Below are 18,517 nucleotides of genomic sequence, written 5' to 3' on the forward strand. Positions count from 1 at the left end.
GCATCCAGTATAGGAAAAGCATGTTCATTTCAAAAGTACTACAGTAACTAAGATTATTTAGCCAGAATTGATACAAACACTTGATTTTGGTTAATTCTGTGTCTCCTATCCCTTATCTCATGACACCAAAACCTGTTCTCCTTTAGCACTGCTGCCACCCACCCAGGTATATAGATTTTATTCTAACAGTAAGTCTTTCCATAGAACCATCATAGTTACTAGTTAATTGGGGTTTTAGCAGTTTGATTTTTGGACTCCCCACCGTGTTTATATAGGCTGCTTCTTATGGACTGGTTCATTTCCCTGAGAACATATTCACCCAATCTTTTGTGAAATGAGGGTGGTGGGAGATAGAGTATAAACCTATTGACTGCATTACTCGAGCTAAAGAAAAGCAGGGGAGGAGAGAGGGCTGTTGTCATATTTATATAGTTAATTTTCCTGTTCTAATAGAGCTTCACTATCTTCTACTATGCCCATATTCAGTGTCCTCTGATTAAAGCTTTTCAAAGAATAAATCTTTTTTTTTTTTTTAAAGATTTAATTATGTATTTGACAGAAATAGACAGTGAGAGAGGGGACATAAGCTAGGGGAGTGAGAGGGATAAGCAGGTTTCCTGCTGAGTGGGATCTGATGTGGGCTCGAACCCAGGACCCCAGCATCATGCCCTGAGCTGAAGGCAGATGGTTAACCGAATAAGCCACCCAGGCGCCCCAGTAAACTTTCATTTGTTTATCCGGGGTAAATGGCTGGCTCTGTTGGGCAGGCTTTAGATGTTCTACTCTTCTGTTTTAACTCTGTATATTCCTCATCCTTTGGGAGCCGTGTATTACCTCCGTGCCTTGAGTTTGTGCTGGGGGGGGGCAGGAGGGTTGGTTTAGATTCATAGTGTGAAGTAACCTCCTTCCATTTTCTATCTTTTGTTCACTGAAGTTTTTGCTTTGTCTATTCTGCATAAGTCAGCTTCCATTCTTCTATTTGCTTTTCATCTCCCCAAATTTGTTGACAGCTCTCTCTTCACTATTGTCTTTTTCTTCTTTCTCTTTTGTATAGTGCCCCTAATTTCTTTTTTCCATGGCATTTTAATGGTATTTCAGATAAGCCCAGTGTATGTCCGTATCTAGTCATAATTCACGTAAATTATTTGTATTTATGTAAAGTTGTTTGGTCTAAAATTTTAACCTGTTATGTTCACATCAAGTATCCTTTAAAATAGCAGTTTATTTCAGCTATGCTTTTAGACTCTTACCTCTAAAGTGTTTAGTTATAAAGAATCATTCTCCCATTTAATACGCTTTTTTTTCTGTAGGAAATTTTCCTCTGTCTTGTTAAAGCTATTTTTATCAGTTTTTTCTGGTGTTTTTTTTTTTTTGGTAGGCTAAGAGTACAATAATGTCCTTATTTTTTAATTATGATGATTTTGTCATCTTTGCTTTTGGTTTCATTTAAATGATTAGGCACTGACCTAATGAGCGTGCATGTACCCTTTTCATCTCTCACAGCGAAGATCTTTTCCACTGTAAACGAAAAGTATATTTGTAATTGAGTATATCTGTGCTTTATGTTAACAATCTTGCCGCCCCGCTCCATGAAACTATGAAAGAAAAGTGCCATGATTTCTCTCAGAAACGCTTGTCAGATTTTTGTGTTTCTAGAGCTTGCCTTAGTGGTTCTCAAAGTGCAGTCCCTGGGCCAACAGCAACAACATCACCTGGGAAATTGCCTTGAGATGCAAATTCCCAAGCCCAACTCCATCCCTGTTGAGTCAGAAATTGGGAATGGAACTTGGTAATCTTACTGTGGTTCTGATACATGCTAAAGTCAGAGAACCACTGCTTTAGAATAAGGACTGGGGCACCTGGGTGGCGCAGTGGATTAAAGCCTCTGTCTTTAGCTCAGGTCATGATCCCTGGGTCCTGGGATCGAGCCCCACATTGGGCTCTCTGCTCAAGAGGGGGCCTACTCTCTCTGCCTGCCTCTCTGCCTACTTGATCTCTCCCTCTGTCAAATAAAGAAATAAAATCTTTAAAAAAAAAAAAAAAGAATAAGGATTGTGGTTTGGGCATGTGTTATTTTTCTTTAATCTCTTAATGTGATTATATTAATAGATTTTCTACCTTTTAAAACTTTTAATAATGGAAATTTTCTAGCAGAGATGTTGAAAGTATAAGTGAATTTAGCAGTTCTAAACATTTTGCTTCATCTACCTTTTTTTCTCAGCCATTTCAATCAGTTATTGACATGACATGTCATCCTAAATATTTATCATTGCCTTTAATTTGCTACAATACCATCATTACATCCAAGAAAATTAACAATAATTTTCAAATATTACGTTTTCCCAATTATCCCCAATGTCTTTTATAGCTTCAAAAAAAAAAAAATCCAGATTTCACACACTGCATTTTATTGCATTGTATCTTTAGCATCTTCAAACTTAGAATCTGAGTCTCCTTACCCCTTTTTCCTTCTTTCCACCTCTCCCTCCCTTCCCAGAATACTGAATCTTGTACAGTCTTGTCTTACATTTCTGCTTTCTTGTCTTACTGTCTTCTGGAGGACAAGTTTCAAGTTAAATTTCATGGGCTATTAAGTCTGTGGATGAACCTCAAGACAAGGGTGTCTGTGAACTTGAGGGTTTATGGAATAGTCTGTGTTTCTGTGCACATGTTTTTAAATGAAAGAAGAGTAGATAAAGTACTCATAATTTTAGATTATAATTGGGGTGTGTATGTATGGCAGGGAAAAGTTGTTAGTTTGGTTGTATTTAGCCACATCTAATTATGAAATTACTCATTGCTATGAATGTACAAATATTTATGAATTGTCAACTATATCATTGTCACTATAAACTAATATATCAGCTCATCTCTAAATAGTCTTGAGTGATTAACTGACACAAGATTTCAGTTTTCTCACTTTAGAAAAAGCCTGGGGGCACCTGGGCGGCTCAGTCGGTTGAACATCTGGCTCTTGGTTTCAGCTCAGGTCATGATCTCATGGGTCGTGGGACTGAGCCCCATGTTGGGCTGCATGCTCAGTGGGGAGTCTGCTTGAGAGTCTCTCTCCCTTCACTTGGGAGTGCATGCTCTCTGTCTCAGATGAACAAATCTTAAAAAATAAAAAAAAATCTGGAATGCTTCTTTCATAAGTGTCTAGATACTGGAGTCTGATTTAATTGAAATACGGGGCAAACCTTGGGAGAAGGTTATTTACAGTGGGCACTTTAATCTTCCGCTGGTATGCCTTATTCATAATCTTGTTTAGATGTGCCAGTTAAGTCTAAGTGATCGTATCTTTGGATTGAAAGTAAGGGTGTAGGTGAATGATTTCTGTTTGGTTGTCTTTGTCTTCACTATTCAATTTGTTGCATAAACGTTTTTATCGAGTAAACCTGAGTAGTAAATACTGTGTGCTATATGAATAGAATACGATCCAAACTAATATGTGCCTGTCTTTATATATTTCTGTCAGCTCAGAAACCTAGCCTCTAGAGTACTGTGCTGGCAATATGAACATAAGCACAGAGGAAATAGCCCTAAACATCTGTAGGGAATTGCAAAGGTTGTTATGTTTTGCTTTGTTTTAGATTTATTTAGAGAGAGAGAGAGCATGCACAGTGGGGAGGGGCATAGAGAGGGAATCTTAAGCAGATTCCGATCTGAGTGCAGAGTGCCTCAAAGGGCTCAGTGTCAAGACCCTGAGATTTGGACCTAAGGCAGAACCCAGAGTCAGGGCTTTAACGAACTATACCACCCAGGCACCCCTCATGAAGGTTTTTAACAAGGAGTGATGTTGAAGCAAACTGGGCTTTGAAAGATGATTTAGGAATTCACCGAAGTTAGAGAAAATATATTTCATAAAATATTTTTATTAAACTTTTAATGCCCCTTTCTGACCTGCAGGTGACGAAGGGAGTATGCCAGCAGATATAGCCACATTACTAAAAACGTCAATGGGCCTGTGAAATTAAGAATTGTGAATTCCTAATTGATGAGGAAATATCAACTTGGTGCACTCAAGGACATTTACATTATGATGACCATGGGGTTTATGAACATTTATAACTTTTTATAATTTCCATATTACATTTCTCATAGTATGGACAACTTTTTTGCCACTAACTGAATTCTCCAGATGCTCACATGTGAAATTTCAAAAAAAAACAAAACAGAAAAAAAAAGAAAAAAAAAAACCCACACAAATATGTAGTCCTGAAGATGTTGAATAATCATTTTACAAAACAGTTTTCTGAATGGGGATTAGTTGGTGATTGTTTGTAACAAATATGCTAATGCTTTAGAAATGTCAGTATTTTTGTAATTATTTCTACCTCCAAATATATATATATTGTCTTTCACTGGATAATGTGTGTAGATTTTTACATGTGCCTTATTTGACAATGCTTATGTCTTGTTTTTCCTTGTCTCATTTGAAATTCTTGTTTTGTTAGTTTAAAGGATGCAGCTGTATAGATTATATAGCTTTCATTTTATTGCTATTTGAAGCAGATGTTCACCACTGTCAACAAGAACTCAACCTGAATTTAAAGGTGGCATTCCATTTACTAACACCCCCAGGTCCTTCCAAGTACTTCTGTTAAAACAAATTTGTTTGGCTAGGCACTAAGTTGTTTTCCAGTGATAGTAACGAAGAAGCCCTTGGTTCATGGATTAATCCCTTGCTCCATGGATTAATTCCTTCTGTTCATTTCCCCACTGCACTAATTGTGCTTATTACTCTGCCTATTCTTGTGCATGTTTTCATTACTTTCCCTCTCCTGGCTTTTGCTTCTCTTGAAACTGTTGCCCAGTCACTTCTGCTCCAGTTCTCTTTACTCTCTAAATAGTAGTTTATTCTTGCCACGTATCAGCACAATGTGGGTAACATTTGTCTAGCCTGGCAGAACAGGTTAACAGGCAATTTCACGTCAAAGCAGACTGAATGTGACTTCGTATTAAGGCAGCGTTAGGTACTGCATGGAAATAGGTCATTAACTTTAAACACTTCTCAAAATATAATTTAACAGTTTCCAGAATTTCCAGTACAGGACCTCCTGAAGAGAGAGCCATTGTTCAATTCAATTCAGTGTGGGTGACAAAGTGAAATTTAGAAGAAGTAAAGTGTCTATTTGATATTTAACTCTTTATTAAATCTTTCTTTAAATTTTTGCCTGTCAGTCTATCTTGCTGTTTTTATTATACATCAGTTTCTTTGTATAACTTGTGAGTTTCATGTGTTTTGTTTTTATTATGTAAATATCATTATAAATAAACTTATTTATAAATCATAGACTTGTTAATTTTGGAGATTGTATTTTCAAGGCATCCTGACTTGCTCAGATGCTAAGGTCATATAATCCTCTGGAATTAGAAGAGTAATGAAGCTCTCACAGCAATCTTCAGATACTATAAACTCTGAACATGATTCAGTAGATTTACCCAATCTTGAAGGTATATTGGATATAATGGATATATTTTAGTATAATGGGGCTAGAAGGAATCTACAAATATTACTACCTCCTCCTACATCGCAGGACCCAAATCTTTTGGATTCTTGGATATACTACCTTTCAAAATCTCGTAACTTTTCTGTAATAATGTGTCTTTAGGGATAGGCTGTTCTTTTGATGTTATTAAGTCCATATTATCTTTACTGAGATGTGGTTGTGTTCTCCCTGTAATGTTCTATTATGTCTTGGGCTTAATAAAAATATTTGTGATCATAAGTTGTATTTTCACACCCTTTTTAATAGTTTCTAACTCTCCTAAACACAATATTGAGTTCAAATGAGATTGTTTGTGCTTAATATTGTCTGTTTCTCAATAAACTGGAATTTATTACTTAGGATATATTCCCATTAGTCTTTTCACTGGACTCATGTTCGTTGAACATCATAATCCATTACCAGTGGTAAAGAGCATGTGAAGCCATAGTTGGAATTTCATCTTGACCAACTGAAGCAACTTCTATTTTTTAATATAACTTACAAAGAGGTAGAAGACATTTGCCTTATGTATTTCATAACTATATTTCTGACCTCATAGACTTGTAGCTTTATACCAGTAGATACTTATATTGCAACTTTAACTACTCTTGTTTCTGACTGTTGGTGTTAATGTATAGGGGTTAGATAGGAGTATTGGATTTGGTTTGCATTTGTGTGGCCCTAAGCAAGACACTTAAATGTCCATAAAATTAAGCAATTCTTTTAACTCTTTCTTCCCAGATTGTGTGTTTTCTGATTACAGTCTGCAACTCTGATTCATGCATGTTCTCTCTCAGCAAGGAGCCGTTTATTTTGGGTACAGGATGGGATAATGGAATGTGTTGTCCCTTCAGTAAAAAAAGATGACCTAAAGGTTGATGATGATGCTATGATTGAAATGAAATACTTCCTTAGGAAACCTGCTGTGTGATTGCATTTTATATTTGAATTACGATTTGTGTAAACAACCAGGACTGATGTTGTGAATTTTCATGTTAGATAAGCATGGTAGTTCTCACTTTCTCTAAATTCCATTTTCATTAAAACTTGTCAGAATGTAATTTTATGGCAGAAAATGAACATGCGTAAGAGGAAAGAAAAGTTACTACCTTCATTACCTGGAATATTATTTGAATTTCTTTTGTGAAAGATAATTTTTTTCTTTAAATTGCCTTGATAACATGATACAGTATTTTGCAGTGAGATTCACTTATAACCTGTTATCATTTATTAACCTCCACTAGCGATACAAAAATGTGATCCAAGGAAGTAAGTCATTTGGGAACTATAGTTTGTTTTTTTAAAAGATTTTATTTATTTATTTGTCAGAGAGAGGGAGAGAGAGAGAGCACAAGCAGGCAGAGTGGCAGGCAGAGGCAGAGGGAGAAGCAGGCTCCCTGTTGATCAAAGAGCCTGATGTGGGACTCGATCCCAGGATGCTGGGATCAAGAACTGAGCCGAAGGCAGCAGGTGAAGCAACTGAGCCACCGGCGTCCCTATAGTATGTTTTTATGTATAATCATCTTTTCTCCTATTTCATAGAACATCGGTGAGATGAAAGAAGCACCTTAAACAAAATCATACTTAGTCCAGCTTTCCTTTTTTTTTTTTTTTTTTTTCCCTTTCTTCCCCTATACCCTCTCCCCATTTCTGGCTTCTTAACCATGTTCTCCTTCCTCTGTCCTGCATTTCATGTATATGTCATCTACTGCATTTTTCTGTTTCTGTATATAACATGACCTACTAAGATTAGACAATCCAGTATTAATATTAACATGCACATTGAACTAAAATATATTCCAGTGCTACAATTATGGTTTAAAACGGGTTGAGGGATAATCTGTAGTTACTTGGAAGATTTCTATTTAAATGGTTTGTTTATATGGGCAGTTCTAGCTTTCCATGGTAGTGTGGGACCACAATAATGACTGCAGGTTGAAATTGTGCAAAATAATCCTAATCATTGGAGAAGATGTTCTATGACGTTTAAATTATTTTCTCAACACATTAAAAACATTGTTCGTTGTAAATGAAAAAAGTAGTAAAACTAATTTTAGTAAAAGAAACTGATAATGTGTATTAAAGAATGTATTAAGAATGGTTTTAATAATACCTTCATGTATGATTGCAAGTGAGCATTCTTTTTATACCTTGGCAGATCATCATCATTCTAAGCTTGGATCACCTTCCAGCACTTTGTTGCATTTCCAGTGTCATGAAGGATCCCTGCTTTTTTCTTTTTTAATAGGCTTTATTTTTTAGAGTTGTTTTGGGTTCACAGCAAAATTGAGCAGAAAGTGAATTCCCATATGTCCCTGCCACCACACAAGTTCATCCTCACTCACTATCAACAACTGCATTCCAGAATGGTACATTTGTTAAAGTCAGTGAATCTGCACTGACACGTAATAATCACCCAAAGTCTATAGTTTGCATTAGGGTTTGCTATTTGTCTTGTACATTCTGTGGGTTTAACAAATCTATTACAGTATGCAAAATAGTTATACTGCCAAAAAATTATCTATACTCAACCTGTTCAACCCTCCTTCCCAATTCACCCCTCACAACCTCTGGTCTTACTGTTTCCATAGTTTTGCCTTTTCCAGAGTGTTCTGTAGCTGAAATCACGGTTTGTAGCTTTTTCAGATTGACTTCTTTCATTTAGTAATCTGCACTTGCGTTTCCTCTGTCTTTTCATGGCTTGATAGCTCATTTATTTTAAGTGCTAAATAATATTTCCTTATTTGGAACACCACAGTTTGCTTAACCAACTCACTGTAGAAGGGCATCTTGCTTACTTCTTAGTTTTGGCAGTTATCAATAAAGTTGCCACAAACATCCATGTGCAGATTTTTGTGTGGCTTTAAGTTCTCACCTCCTTTGGGTAAGTACTAAAGAGCGTAATTGCTGGATCATATCGCAAGAGTGGGTTTAGTTTTATAAGAAGCTACCAAACTCTCCAAGGCGTCTTTGCTGTCAGCAGTGAATAAAAGTTCATTTTGTTTCACATCCTTACCAGCATTTGGTGGTGTCCGTGTTTTGAAATTTTGCTATTCTTTATAGGTATGTAATGGTAACTCACTTTTATTTGCATTTCCCTGGTAACACGATGTTGAGCATCTTTTCATGCTTATTTACCATGTGTATATCTTCAATGAGGTGTCTGTTCAGATCCTTGGTCTGTTTTGTAACTGGGTTCATTTTGGATTCTTTGTCTATTTGGGGTATAGTCCTATATCAGATACGTCTTTGCAAATATTTTCTGTGGCTTGGCTTCTCATTCTTTTGATCTCTGTTCTCTTAACGTGAAACTCTGTGGCAGTCTCACTTCTTCTGGAACATCACTTCTGTCACAGCCATTTTCCTCATTTCTGTCAATAAGCTTGCCAAGTTCTTCCACTGCATCTCTGGAGCCCCTTGACTTGCAGCTGTCCACTCTTGCCATTTTTGTGTGGTTTGAATTTGGCTCCAGCGTGGTCACTTTTCACTTCTTTATTGTACTTTCCTCTTTGTTGATGAGTTCCCTTTTTCAGTGATCCACTTTATAAAAAATTCTGAATGGGTTTATCACTGAGAAGCAAGCAGGCAAGGCAGCTACACACTGCTGCTGCTGAGTGACAGGTGTGTGGTGACCAATCCTTAACAGACTTTCAAAGAGGTGATGTGATGGTCACTGGTCATGACGGGCATCTATTATTTATACAGTGACTTGTGGACCACGGAGCTAGCAGCAAAGTTAATACTTCATGCAATTCTAGCTTAAGTCCAAACCACTTCGGGAGGGAAAATGTGTATGTTCCTTAACAATTGTGACTGAAATCCATGCATGTCAAAGCCCATGAAATGTGAGCCCTGCCTGTATTGTAAACTTTTTCCTCAGTTGTAAATGATGTGAAATTATTCTAAGGGAAAGGGGAAAAATAGGATGCTTGGAAGTAAATGCCCTTCACCCCCCTCTTTTTCCTTTTTTTTTTTTTTTAAAGCAGAATATGGCAAAATTGAGAGACTTGGTGAGTCCGGGGAGGGGAGAGTGTAGATTACATGGCAGGCTGAGGTAGCTTCTCATCTGATGGAAGCCATGCTGCGAAGAACAATAAAGCTTAGAGGTAGCTCGGATCACCTAGAGTTTGGTTTGCGGCCTTCGTTGTATCCAGTCAGCAATGGCAGGAATGGCTTGAACTTTCTTCCGTAATGTTACCAACCTGGGATGGATGTCCAGCAAGTCAGGTTTAAAGACCAAAAGTGTGGTACTGCAAATTTCCCAGTAGAAATCTGCCCAAGTTACCTAGTTGAAAGGAAACAAAAATTACCATTTGAACATAAAAGTCTAGCATAATTTTAAAATCAAGGATACTTGCTTTTTAATTCAAAATTACCCAATAATACGAAAGTGGAATGCATATATGATAGAAAACTACAGATCACACCATGCTCCCAATACCTGGAGGTTGCTACATTAACACCTATGTATAATGGTATTGTGCTTATGTCTGTGCACGTGTGTGTGCGCGCATGTGCGTGCACGCTAAAATGAGATCTTACATACTCATGTAACTTGACTCAATCTCTGCCTCTCCATGACAATACATTGTTATCTAATACCTAGCCAATACTTTTTCATCTGTTCCAAAAATGTCTTTTAGAGAACAAAGCAGAATCCATTCCAGAACATGCATTTTGTCTGGTTACACCCTTTAACTCCCTTTTACTAAAGACCTCACACTAGTCCTGAAGAACGCCCTGTCTTCAGGATTTTTGTATTTCATATTATTTACCTTGTTCCTTTCTTTTGCAGAGTATAAAGGGATAGAGTGCAAGTTATCCTGGGAGAGTTGATAGTTGTAAGTTAAATATTCTTGACTAACACATTATATTGCATCACCTCGGAAGACATGGGGTCTGAGCATTCGTGGATCCCCAGTGTGATGACAGCCTGGTCCTACCCTTGTACGCTTTTCTTTGTACACTTGTTTTCTTCCTTTGTGACTAGAAACTAATCTGGCTGACATTACTTTGACTCCAGATGATGAATACCCATCAAAGTGTGGAGTTTAAATGTGGGCTATCCGTAATTTTATTTTTGTATGGAACTTAATAATGCTAATTGCTAGTGATTTATGAACCTGCCAACTAAACACCTGTCAACCAGAATTTATGGGTTCGAGGATTCAGAGTACAGTCAGCACAAATTTATGGTGTACCTGCAGTGTGCAATATGCAGGTCTATGTGCTGGGCTGGACTGGAGAGCAAGAAGGGACACAGGCCCTTTGCTGGGTGCACCTTTGTTTTAGAAGCAGGAGACAAACATTTGTAAACTGGTAGGGATGATGAAGAAAAAGTGAAGTGATCGGAAGGACTCAGGTGGTCATAGAGGGAAGACCTCTAACATGTGACATTTAAACCAAGGCTTAAATGAGAACAGGATCCAGACAGGCAGTGGTCTGCAGATGAAGCCGCCTAGGCAGAGGGAACATTGAGTAAAAAGGCGCTTTAGTGGGAGCAAGATGTGTGTCGGAGGAACAAACAAAACACCAGTGTGTGTGAAACACTGAGGAAGGGAGAGAGTGCTAAGAGATGGGGTCAGGAGGTAGTTTACAAAAGAATCTTTATGGAAAATAAGGGGGAAATTTTTAAGTCCTTAGAAATTGTCCACTCAATAGGGAAGGGAGAGGAACCTTTTAGGAAAGTCTATTTTGGGGAATCAATGGGAGGAAATGAAGAGGCATGTGATTAGATTGAAAGTTGAGAATAGAGATGTGATAGGTAAGCATCTGTGTCACCCAGAAGGACTCAACAGACCATGAAGAGAATAAGTCACAAGAGTGCTGCCCAAAGCAGTCTGTGTCTTGTCTCCCAAGAATGCAGGTCCTTGAAGGCACAGACGCCAGCCTACCACAGCATCTGAGTCATGTTCAGATGTGAGTATTTGTCAGGACTCCATAGGTGGAAGTGTGCTCCTCTCTCTCAGCACCAGGGTTGTAATAGCTGGTTGTCTTGTTTTTTCTTTTGTTTGTTTTTTTTTTTTTTTTTTTGTGATATTAACAATTATTAATCAATACCTCAGTCTGTTCCAACCATCAGGGGTTGGAAAATGGTGATAGTTGATTTAAATGTCCCCTTTTTACTTACTAACTGGAATACTTATATGAAGAGGAACTTTGCCCTTCAGTTTGTATCTTGAGATACAATGGGCATAAATCAGAAAGGCAAGATAAATTCTTCATTCCAACCTCGCAACTTTCTAAAAAACAGTTTTCAGAGTAATAAGTTGCTCCATGTCATCTTCCAAAAGTAAGCAATGAAGTTCTGTTTCGTTTGGGGTTTTGCATGTAAGTGTTTGTGTTTGGTTGTGGTGATAGGAGGGGACACCATCAACTCATGGATTCATTCATTTTGATTTGTTTCAATCCACTGCTGTTAGTATTCTTTTCTTTTTTTTTTTTTTAAAGATTTTATTTATTTATCAGAGAGAGAGCGAGTGAGAGCGAGCACAGGCAGAGTGGAAGGCAGAGTCAGAGGGAGAAGCAGGCTCCCTGCGGAGCAAGGAGCCCGATGTGGGACTCGATCCCAGGACGCTGGGATCATGACCTGAGCCAAAGGCAGCTGCTTAACCAACTGAGCCACCCAGGCGTCCCTGCTGTTAGTATTCTTAGCGAAACTTGAATTGTCCCATATTAAACCAGTGGAAGCCTCTTCAAGTTGACTTTTGAGTCCCCAGTTCAGTTGTCTTTGATAATTTATTTGCTTTGATATAAGGTACTTCCAGCTCATCTCCTAGATTTCCTGTCCCAAACTGAGAACAAGACATTTCTCCAAGAAGCCCCAGTTCCTTTTAATAGAGGCCAGATTTTGAGTCCTAGGGGTGCCCAGGACAACAGGGTTGGTCATTGTTTCAAGAAAAAGAGATACAAGTTGCTCTTTTCTTTATCTTAAGATACAGTCAGTACATCATGACCTTAATTATATATATATAGAGAGAGAGTTCATGTTCAGGAATAGGATGTTTACTTAACCTCACTGACCTTACATCTATATTCTTTCTCTCATTCTGAAGATCCTACTTCTCAGTGACATCTACATATTTTCTTACTGATTTACCCTATTATACCAATATCAGAAATACTAATAAAGCAATATGACTGTACCTAGTACCACCAAGAATAGAATTCCCAGAATACCCTGTTTATTCCACTTTGCTTTATTGCACGTCGCTGATGCTGCATCTTTTACAAATGCTTGTGGCACCCTGTGTTAAGCAAATCTGTCGGCTCTATTTTTCCAACCGCATTTGCTCACTTTGTGTCTCTGTGTCACATTTTTGCAATTCTTGGAATATTTCAAACTTTCATTATGGTAATCTGTAATCAGTGATTACAACTCTGAAAGCTCAGATGATGATAACATTTTTTAGCAATAAAGTATTTTTATATTAAGATATGTACATTTTTTTACACATAATGCCATTGCACACTTAACAGATCACAGTATCATGTAAACATAACTTTTATATATACTGAGAAAAAAATCCATTTCATGTGTGGTCTGAAACAGAACCCATAATCTCTCTCCGATGTATGCCTCTACTAAAAATGGTATAAGTTTTCTATATTGTTGGTTCTGAGAGAATATAAGATGTATAGTGAAATTACTGTGTTTTAAGATGATTTTCTTGAAACGGTTCCCCTCACTAATTGAGTAATAGGTACTTCTCTACACACTTCGTGCATCAATTTTAGCATAGGTTCATTTGCTTCACTTTGCAGTGTTAGCTTTTCAAAATACTTCTGTTGTTGCTTTTATGTAATTATATAAACTATTTTAGTTCATAGTTCCAAAATTAAGTCCACCAAAACAGGTTTATTCAAAGAGGTTTAGGTTTTATCCCTGCTATCTAATCCTTCCTTATGGGTAACTTGTTTTTCCTCCATGAGTCTTTGTAAGTTTTTGGTTATATGTATGTGTATGTGTCTATACTTGTATTTTTTTAAGACTGTAAAACATACTCACAGAGTTACCAACAAGCCACTCCTTTTCCCCTAAGTATGCATCCAAATCTTGCAGCAGATGAGGTCCATCATATGTAAGTAGCTCATTAAACATCTGATTCTAGGAGAGGAAGAAGAAAGATCACTTTAAGGATACTAGGGGAAAAAAATAACACGATGATTTGAAAAGGAAGTAGAGGGAGGCCTGGGTGGCTCAGTTGGCTAAGCGTCTGCCTTCTGTTCAGGTCATGATTTCAAGGTCCTGGGATTGAGCCCCACATCCGGCTCCCTGCTAAACCAGGAGCCTGCCTCTCCCTGTACCTGCTGCTGTCCCTGCTTGTGCTCTCTCTCTGTCTGACAAATAAATAAATAAAATTTAAAAAAAATAGAATTCTCACTAAAAAAAAAAGAACGAAAAGGCAGTAGATTTTTCCATCTTTATTCTCCTACATGAATTCAGAAAGAAAGAGAAGTAGCTATGTGTTCTTGGCTGTTGGTTGTTTTTTTCCCCCAAATGTATGTTATTATGGAGAATGAGGTCTGATTCTTTATACTTAGTCACCTGTGTGTTGCTCATGGATTAAAAAATACTTTTGTGACCACTGCTTACAGTTTCTTTGTATATAATGGCCAAATATTTCACCCACAAAGTGTTTTCATGATTTCTATCTTAATGTTTATTAAGAAAAAATGATTCCATTATGTTTTTACACTTCCAAAATTATCCTCACTCTCTTTGTTTTTTTTTTTTAAAGATTTTATTTATTTATTTGACAGACAGAGATCACAAGTAGGCAGAGAGGCAGGCAGAGAGAGAGAGGGAAGCAGGCTCCCTGCTGAGCAGAGAGCCCGATGTGGGACTCGATCCCAGGACCCTGAGATCATGACCTGAGCCAAAGGCAGCGGCTTAACCCACTGAGCCACCCAGGCGCCCCTCCTCACTCTCTTTGAATTGAAATAATATAACTGAGGGTATAGAAATTAATTTTACTTTGTAAGGGTAGGCTCCTTCAGTTTGGCGGTCTTTTACCGCACCACCGCACGTAACAGAAATCATCTCTGTAATGACTCCTTGTGCTCTCAGGCTTTATGGATCTTTTCTTGTTGGCTTGACATTGTGCCTTAATATGAGGTTTGTCTGCCTTGAGTATCATCTACAAAAATCATCAACTAGGTGCCCTCTTTTGATATATTATATAAGGTAACATAAACCAAATATCCTTAGAAGGGAAAAATTAATAGATATATCCATTTTTAAAAATTGTGTTTTTCCTCAAATCTCTGGAAGACAATTTATTCATGACCTCTTTCTTTGTAAGAACTGTCATTTATATATGAAAATTCTGGCTGGTGTGTGTCTTGGATATGAAATGTAAGCCAAACTCAAAAATATCGTAAAATATGTGAATATATATTATTTATTAATAATGAGAAATGACCTATAATAAAATCCAGCCTTTATTAAGGCAAGTCGGGTAGTGGATAGTTGCCTCACCAATATGCTGATTTACTTTCTGTTATTACTATATCCTAGCTAGGTAATAGAGATTACTGCCACATAATGCCTGGTTTATAGAACAGAGTTTACCAAAAAAATCATTACATATTTACATACATTTGCCTGATTTTACACACTGAGACTTGGGAAGCTTGTTATTATTTTGATTTATATTCTTTCCACTGTTCTATACAACCTACATTCATAAGGTTCTTTTTCTATGTTTAATATGTTCATAGTTTAAAACAAAACAGTGTGAGTTCTTACACGTCATTTGGGAGCAAAGAGGCAGTGGGCCCGGATCCATGTGGTACTTCCCACAGCCCAGCTCAGCTCGGCCTCAGGTGGGAAGGTGAAGGCCAGTTTGGCTCTCCTAGACAAGCTAGAAATGGAATGGAGTTGAATGGCACAGGATGTAGCTGCTAGACAGATTCCCAAAACATTTGTGTGCTCACCTGTATATTTTATTACTTCTTCTAATGTGCATTTCCACCACCTAAGGTACACGTACACAGATGCTTGTGCATACCCAATGCCAAATAAAAATCTTTTCTCTGTATTGACTTCTGTAGCCCAGGTTCTCTATATGTTTGATGAATCATCCCAATGATTCATCTCATCTAATATGAATTACTAACCAATGTAATTATTAGTATTTATGTAATTATTAGTATTAAAGAGTACTCACCAAAATAACATAAAGAAGATGAAATTTGATTATACATCCTTTTTTCCAGATATGTACTTTTAAAACCTGCATTTCTTGATAAATCTTAGCTAGCCACTCTTACACTCGGTAGACTCAGAAATTTCCTTCCTCTTCCTCCGGAGAGCTGTAAGTCAGGAGGTTTTTCAACCTGAGAAGTCATTGCTACAGTATCCTACCAAATGACTTTCAGAGAAATTATGTTTCTCCAAAGCACCATTTTAAAATTCATACTACCAAAATCGTTTAGTATTGAAAATGTGTCACTGGTGTTTCTTTGGTCCTGCTTATCCATCATCCTGCCTGCCCCAGTCTTTAGATGGGGAAACTGAAACAGAGAGGTTGAATAACCAGAGAAACGCTAGTGGTAAATTCAAGGATTATCAGGGTGACCCGTGTCCACAAACATATTTTGCCTTCTTTTTTTTTGCCTCTAAATTAATTTTAATTTTTTTAAATTGGAAATGGAATTTCTAGCAACCGATACTGAAAAATTTATAATTATGTGTATGTGATAGATTTTTAGGGCACGTATAATAAGAGAAGTATGTTCACCATCCATCTTCACTGTTACCAATATCCTGCTTTTAAAAATTTGATCTGACCACAAGGTGGCAGCAACGCGACCCACTACAGGGAGGCTGGGTGAAGAAAGGTACTAAAACCATGGAGGGTTTACTAGTTGTATACTAGTCAGGCCCTCCTTATTAATCAGATAGTATATAGCCAACTGCACTATTTCTGCAACGTGTTCTCCCTCCATATGATTTTTTTATAAGCTTGGATTATGTCCTGTGTTGTTTTTTTGTTGTTGTTGTTTTTGTTTTTTCCGAGATGGGCATGTAAAAGCAGTGTTACTCTAATACAAAAGTAGAGTGTTACTGGTATCATAAGCATTCAAAGAGTATTTTCCTCTGGGAGGTAGCCTCTATTATAGGAGGCTTACCCACAGAAGGGTACAAAATAGCAAAACGCAATCCCATAAGTTGATAGACTGCCAATCGGTGGCATTTAGCATGCCATTTAGCATGTGAAACAAAAAGCTTTAGATCCGTTTTTCTAAATTGAACATTATGTCTCTACTTGTTTCTGCATTTATAAGGATGTGTAAAATAAATGCCATGTCTGACAAAAGGAAAAACAATGAGCAGTGAACTATATAATCACTATTAATTATATATATGAATAGTTATTAACATATTGGACAATATAATTATAGTATCTAATATTTGTTGAACACTTTCAACCTAGTCATAGGTACTCATGCTAACATTTAATCCTCCCAACATACTTCAAAGTAGATTCTATGGTATCTCTACTTTACAGTCAAAGGATCTGAACTATTGATGGGTAGTTATGTGACAACTAGTAAGAAGGGAATCAGAATTCAAGCTTGGCAGTGTGACTCCAGAGCCCGAATATATTGCCATATCAAAGCTGAGCTTTTATCTTAGACTTCGCTCTGGTTAGTCATATATTTGTGTGTGTGTGTGTGACACACCTTACTTTTCTGTTCCAAGTATCTCCATTAAAATCAGAGGTTCCTAATTAAATGACTAGTATTTAGCATAAATATATTTTAGCAAATTGATAAGACTGCCATTCATTCTGTGCTGTAACTTTCGGCTGTCGGCCTTAAGCTACACCACATACATATGTATTCACCAGCTGTTGGCACTGTGGCCTTACAACCAGTGGTTGAGAGCATGCAGACTGAGTCAGAGTGGCTCAGATCCAGATTCCTTGTGCACCACTTCCTAGCTAAATAACCTTCGACAGGTTTCTTCTACTACATGAACCTCAATTTCCTTATCTGGGAAAAGGAAGGTAATAGTTTCTCCCTAAGGCATGCTCTGGTTATTAGTCACTAATTTAAAAGGAAGTATGCAGAGGTGATGAGGCCATGGGTCTGGGCAACTTCATAACCACTCTGAGTCTCAGTTTCTTCATCTGCAAAGTAAGCATGATGATAGAAAGCGCGTATCTAGTGAAGGGATTGGGAGGACTGGCTGAGGCCACGGGTGTAAAGGGGCCAGAGCAGCATCTGTAGATGCTGTTGGAGAAATCAGCTCTTGCTGCCTGTCGTTCAACAAGTATGTAGTGTCTGCGGTGTGAAAGGCACAGGGGTGGGTGTGGGGACATGAGTGAGCAGTACAGATATAATTACTACCCTCACGACACGTTCTCCTGGAGAAGTAAATGGATTTTAAAATACAGATTGTGATGCATGCCCCCAGGACACCACTAGGGGGTGGTAATGGAGCATAACCTACAAGGTCTATTTAGAATTCTGGATAAAGATGATGGATTTGGCACACATGTGTGATTTGTTCATCCCCAAACCACAGTAAATATATATTTTTGAAAAGACAGAACCCACAAAGAGGTGGAAAACAGGAGAGGAGACAAGAGAAAACAAAATTCAAAGTTATAAAGCAAATGGATGACTGGTATCTGCAAAGGGAAAGCTGAAAACCAACACTGTCTACCCCATAAAACCCTCAAATGTTTCAGGAAAAGGCAGGATGGATCGAATTGGGAGTAAGGAGGTAAGGGAGAGGATAACGTGAGGACTGGCGGAAGGCTGCGGAAGAGGTCGTTTTAGCATAAGAGTTCTCTCTTCGTTTTTCACTGCTTGACACATGCCTCTTCCCCATCCAGGAGGCTGGAGAGGGGAAATTGGTGGTCTGTGTGTTGGGAGCTGATATTCATAATGTTTTCAAAATAGGGGATGAAATGAATATATGCATACTGAGCACTAAGTTCTGAGACTTGTAGCTCTCTCTTGGCTGATCGTTTCCCAGTACACTGGCAGACACATCGTTCTTTCCAGGCAAA

General features: G+C 37.7%; 2 protein-coding genes across 14 annotated transcripts in view; one reads left to right on the forward strand and one right to left on the reverse strand.

The window, feature by feature from the left end:
- The window catches only part of SMARCAD1 (SWI/SNF-related, matrix-associated actin-dependent regulator of chromatin, subfamily a, containing DEAD/H box 1), a 77,239-nt gene extending 71,948 nt beyond the window's left edge, over nucleotides 1-5,291 (forward strand). For all 12 annotated transcript variants that reach the window (XM_013058031.2, XM_013058032.2, XM_004756059.3 and 9 more), the window contains one exon: nucleotides 3,907-5,291. In XM_013058031.2, the coding sequence (XP_012913485.1) occupies nucleotides 3,907-3,968 (62 nt within the window). In that variant the 3' untranslated portion in view covers nucleotides 3,969-5,291. The remainder of the gene's footprint in view (nucleotides 1-3,906) is intronic.
- Nucleotides 5,292-7,018: 1,727 nt separating this feature from the next.
- HPGDS (hematopoietic prostaglandin D synthase) overlaps nucleotides 7,019-18,517 on the reverse strand; it is a 30,672-nt gene continuing 19,173 nt past the window's right edge. For both annotated transcript variants that reach the window (XM_004756054.3, XM_004756053.3), the window contains exons 5-6: nucleotides 13,498-13,596; nucleotides 7,019-9,774 (exon numbers count right to left, since the gene is read on the reverse strand). In XM_004756054.3, coding sequence (XP_004756111.1) covers nucleotides 9,610-9,774; nucleotides 13,498-13,596 — 264 coding nt within the window. In that variant the 3' untranslated portion in view covers nucleotides 7,019-9,609. The remainder of the gene's footprint in view (nucleotides 9,775-13,497; nucleotides 13,597-18,517) is intronic.

The sequence above is a fragment of the Mustela putorius genome, unplaced genomic scaffold (genome assembly GCF_011764305.1).
Source record: "Mustela putorius furo isolate JIRA1106 unplaced genomic scaffold, ASM1176430v1.1 tig00003871_pilon_pilon_pilon, whole genome shotgun sequence".
Taxonomy (NCBI): domain Eukaryota; kingdom Metazoa; phylum Chordata; class Mammalia; order Carnivora; family Mustelidae; genus Mustela; species Mustela putorius.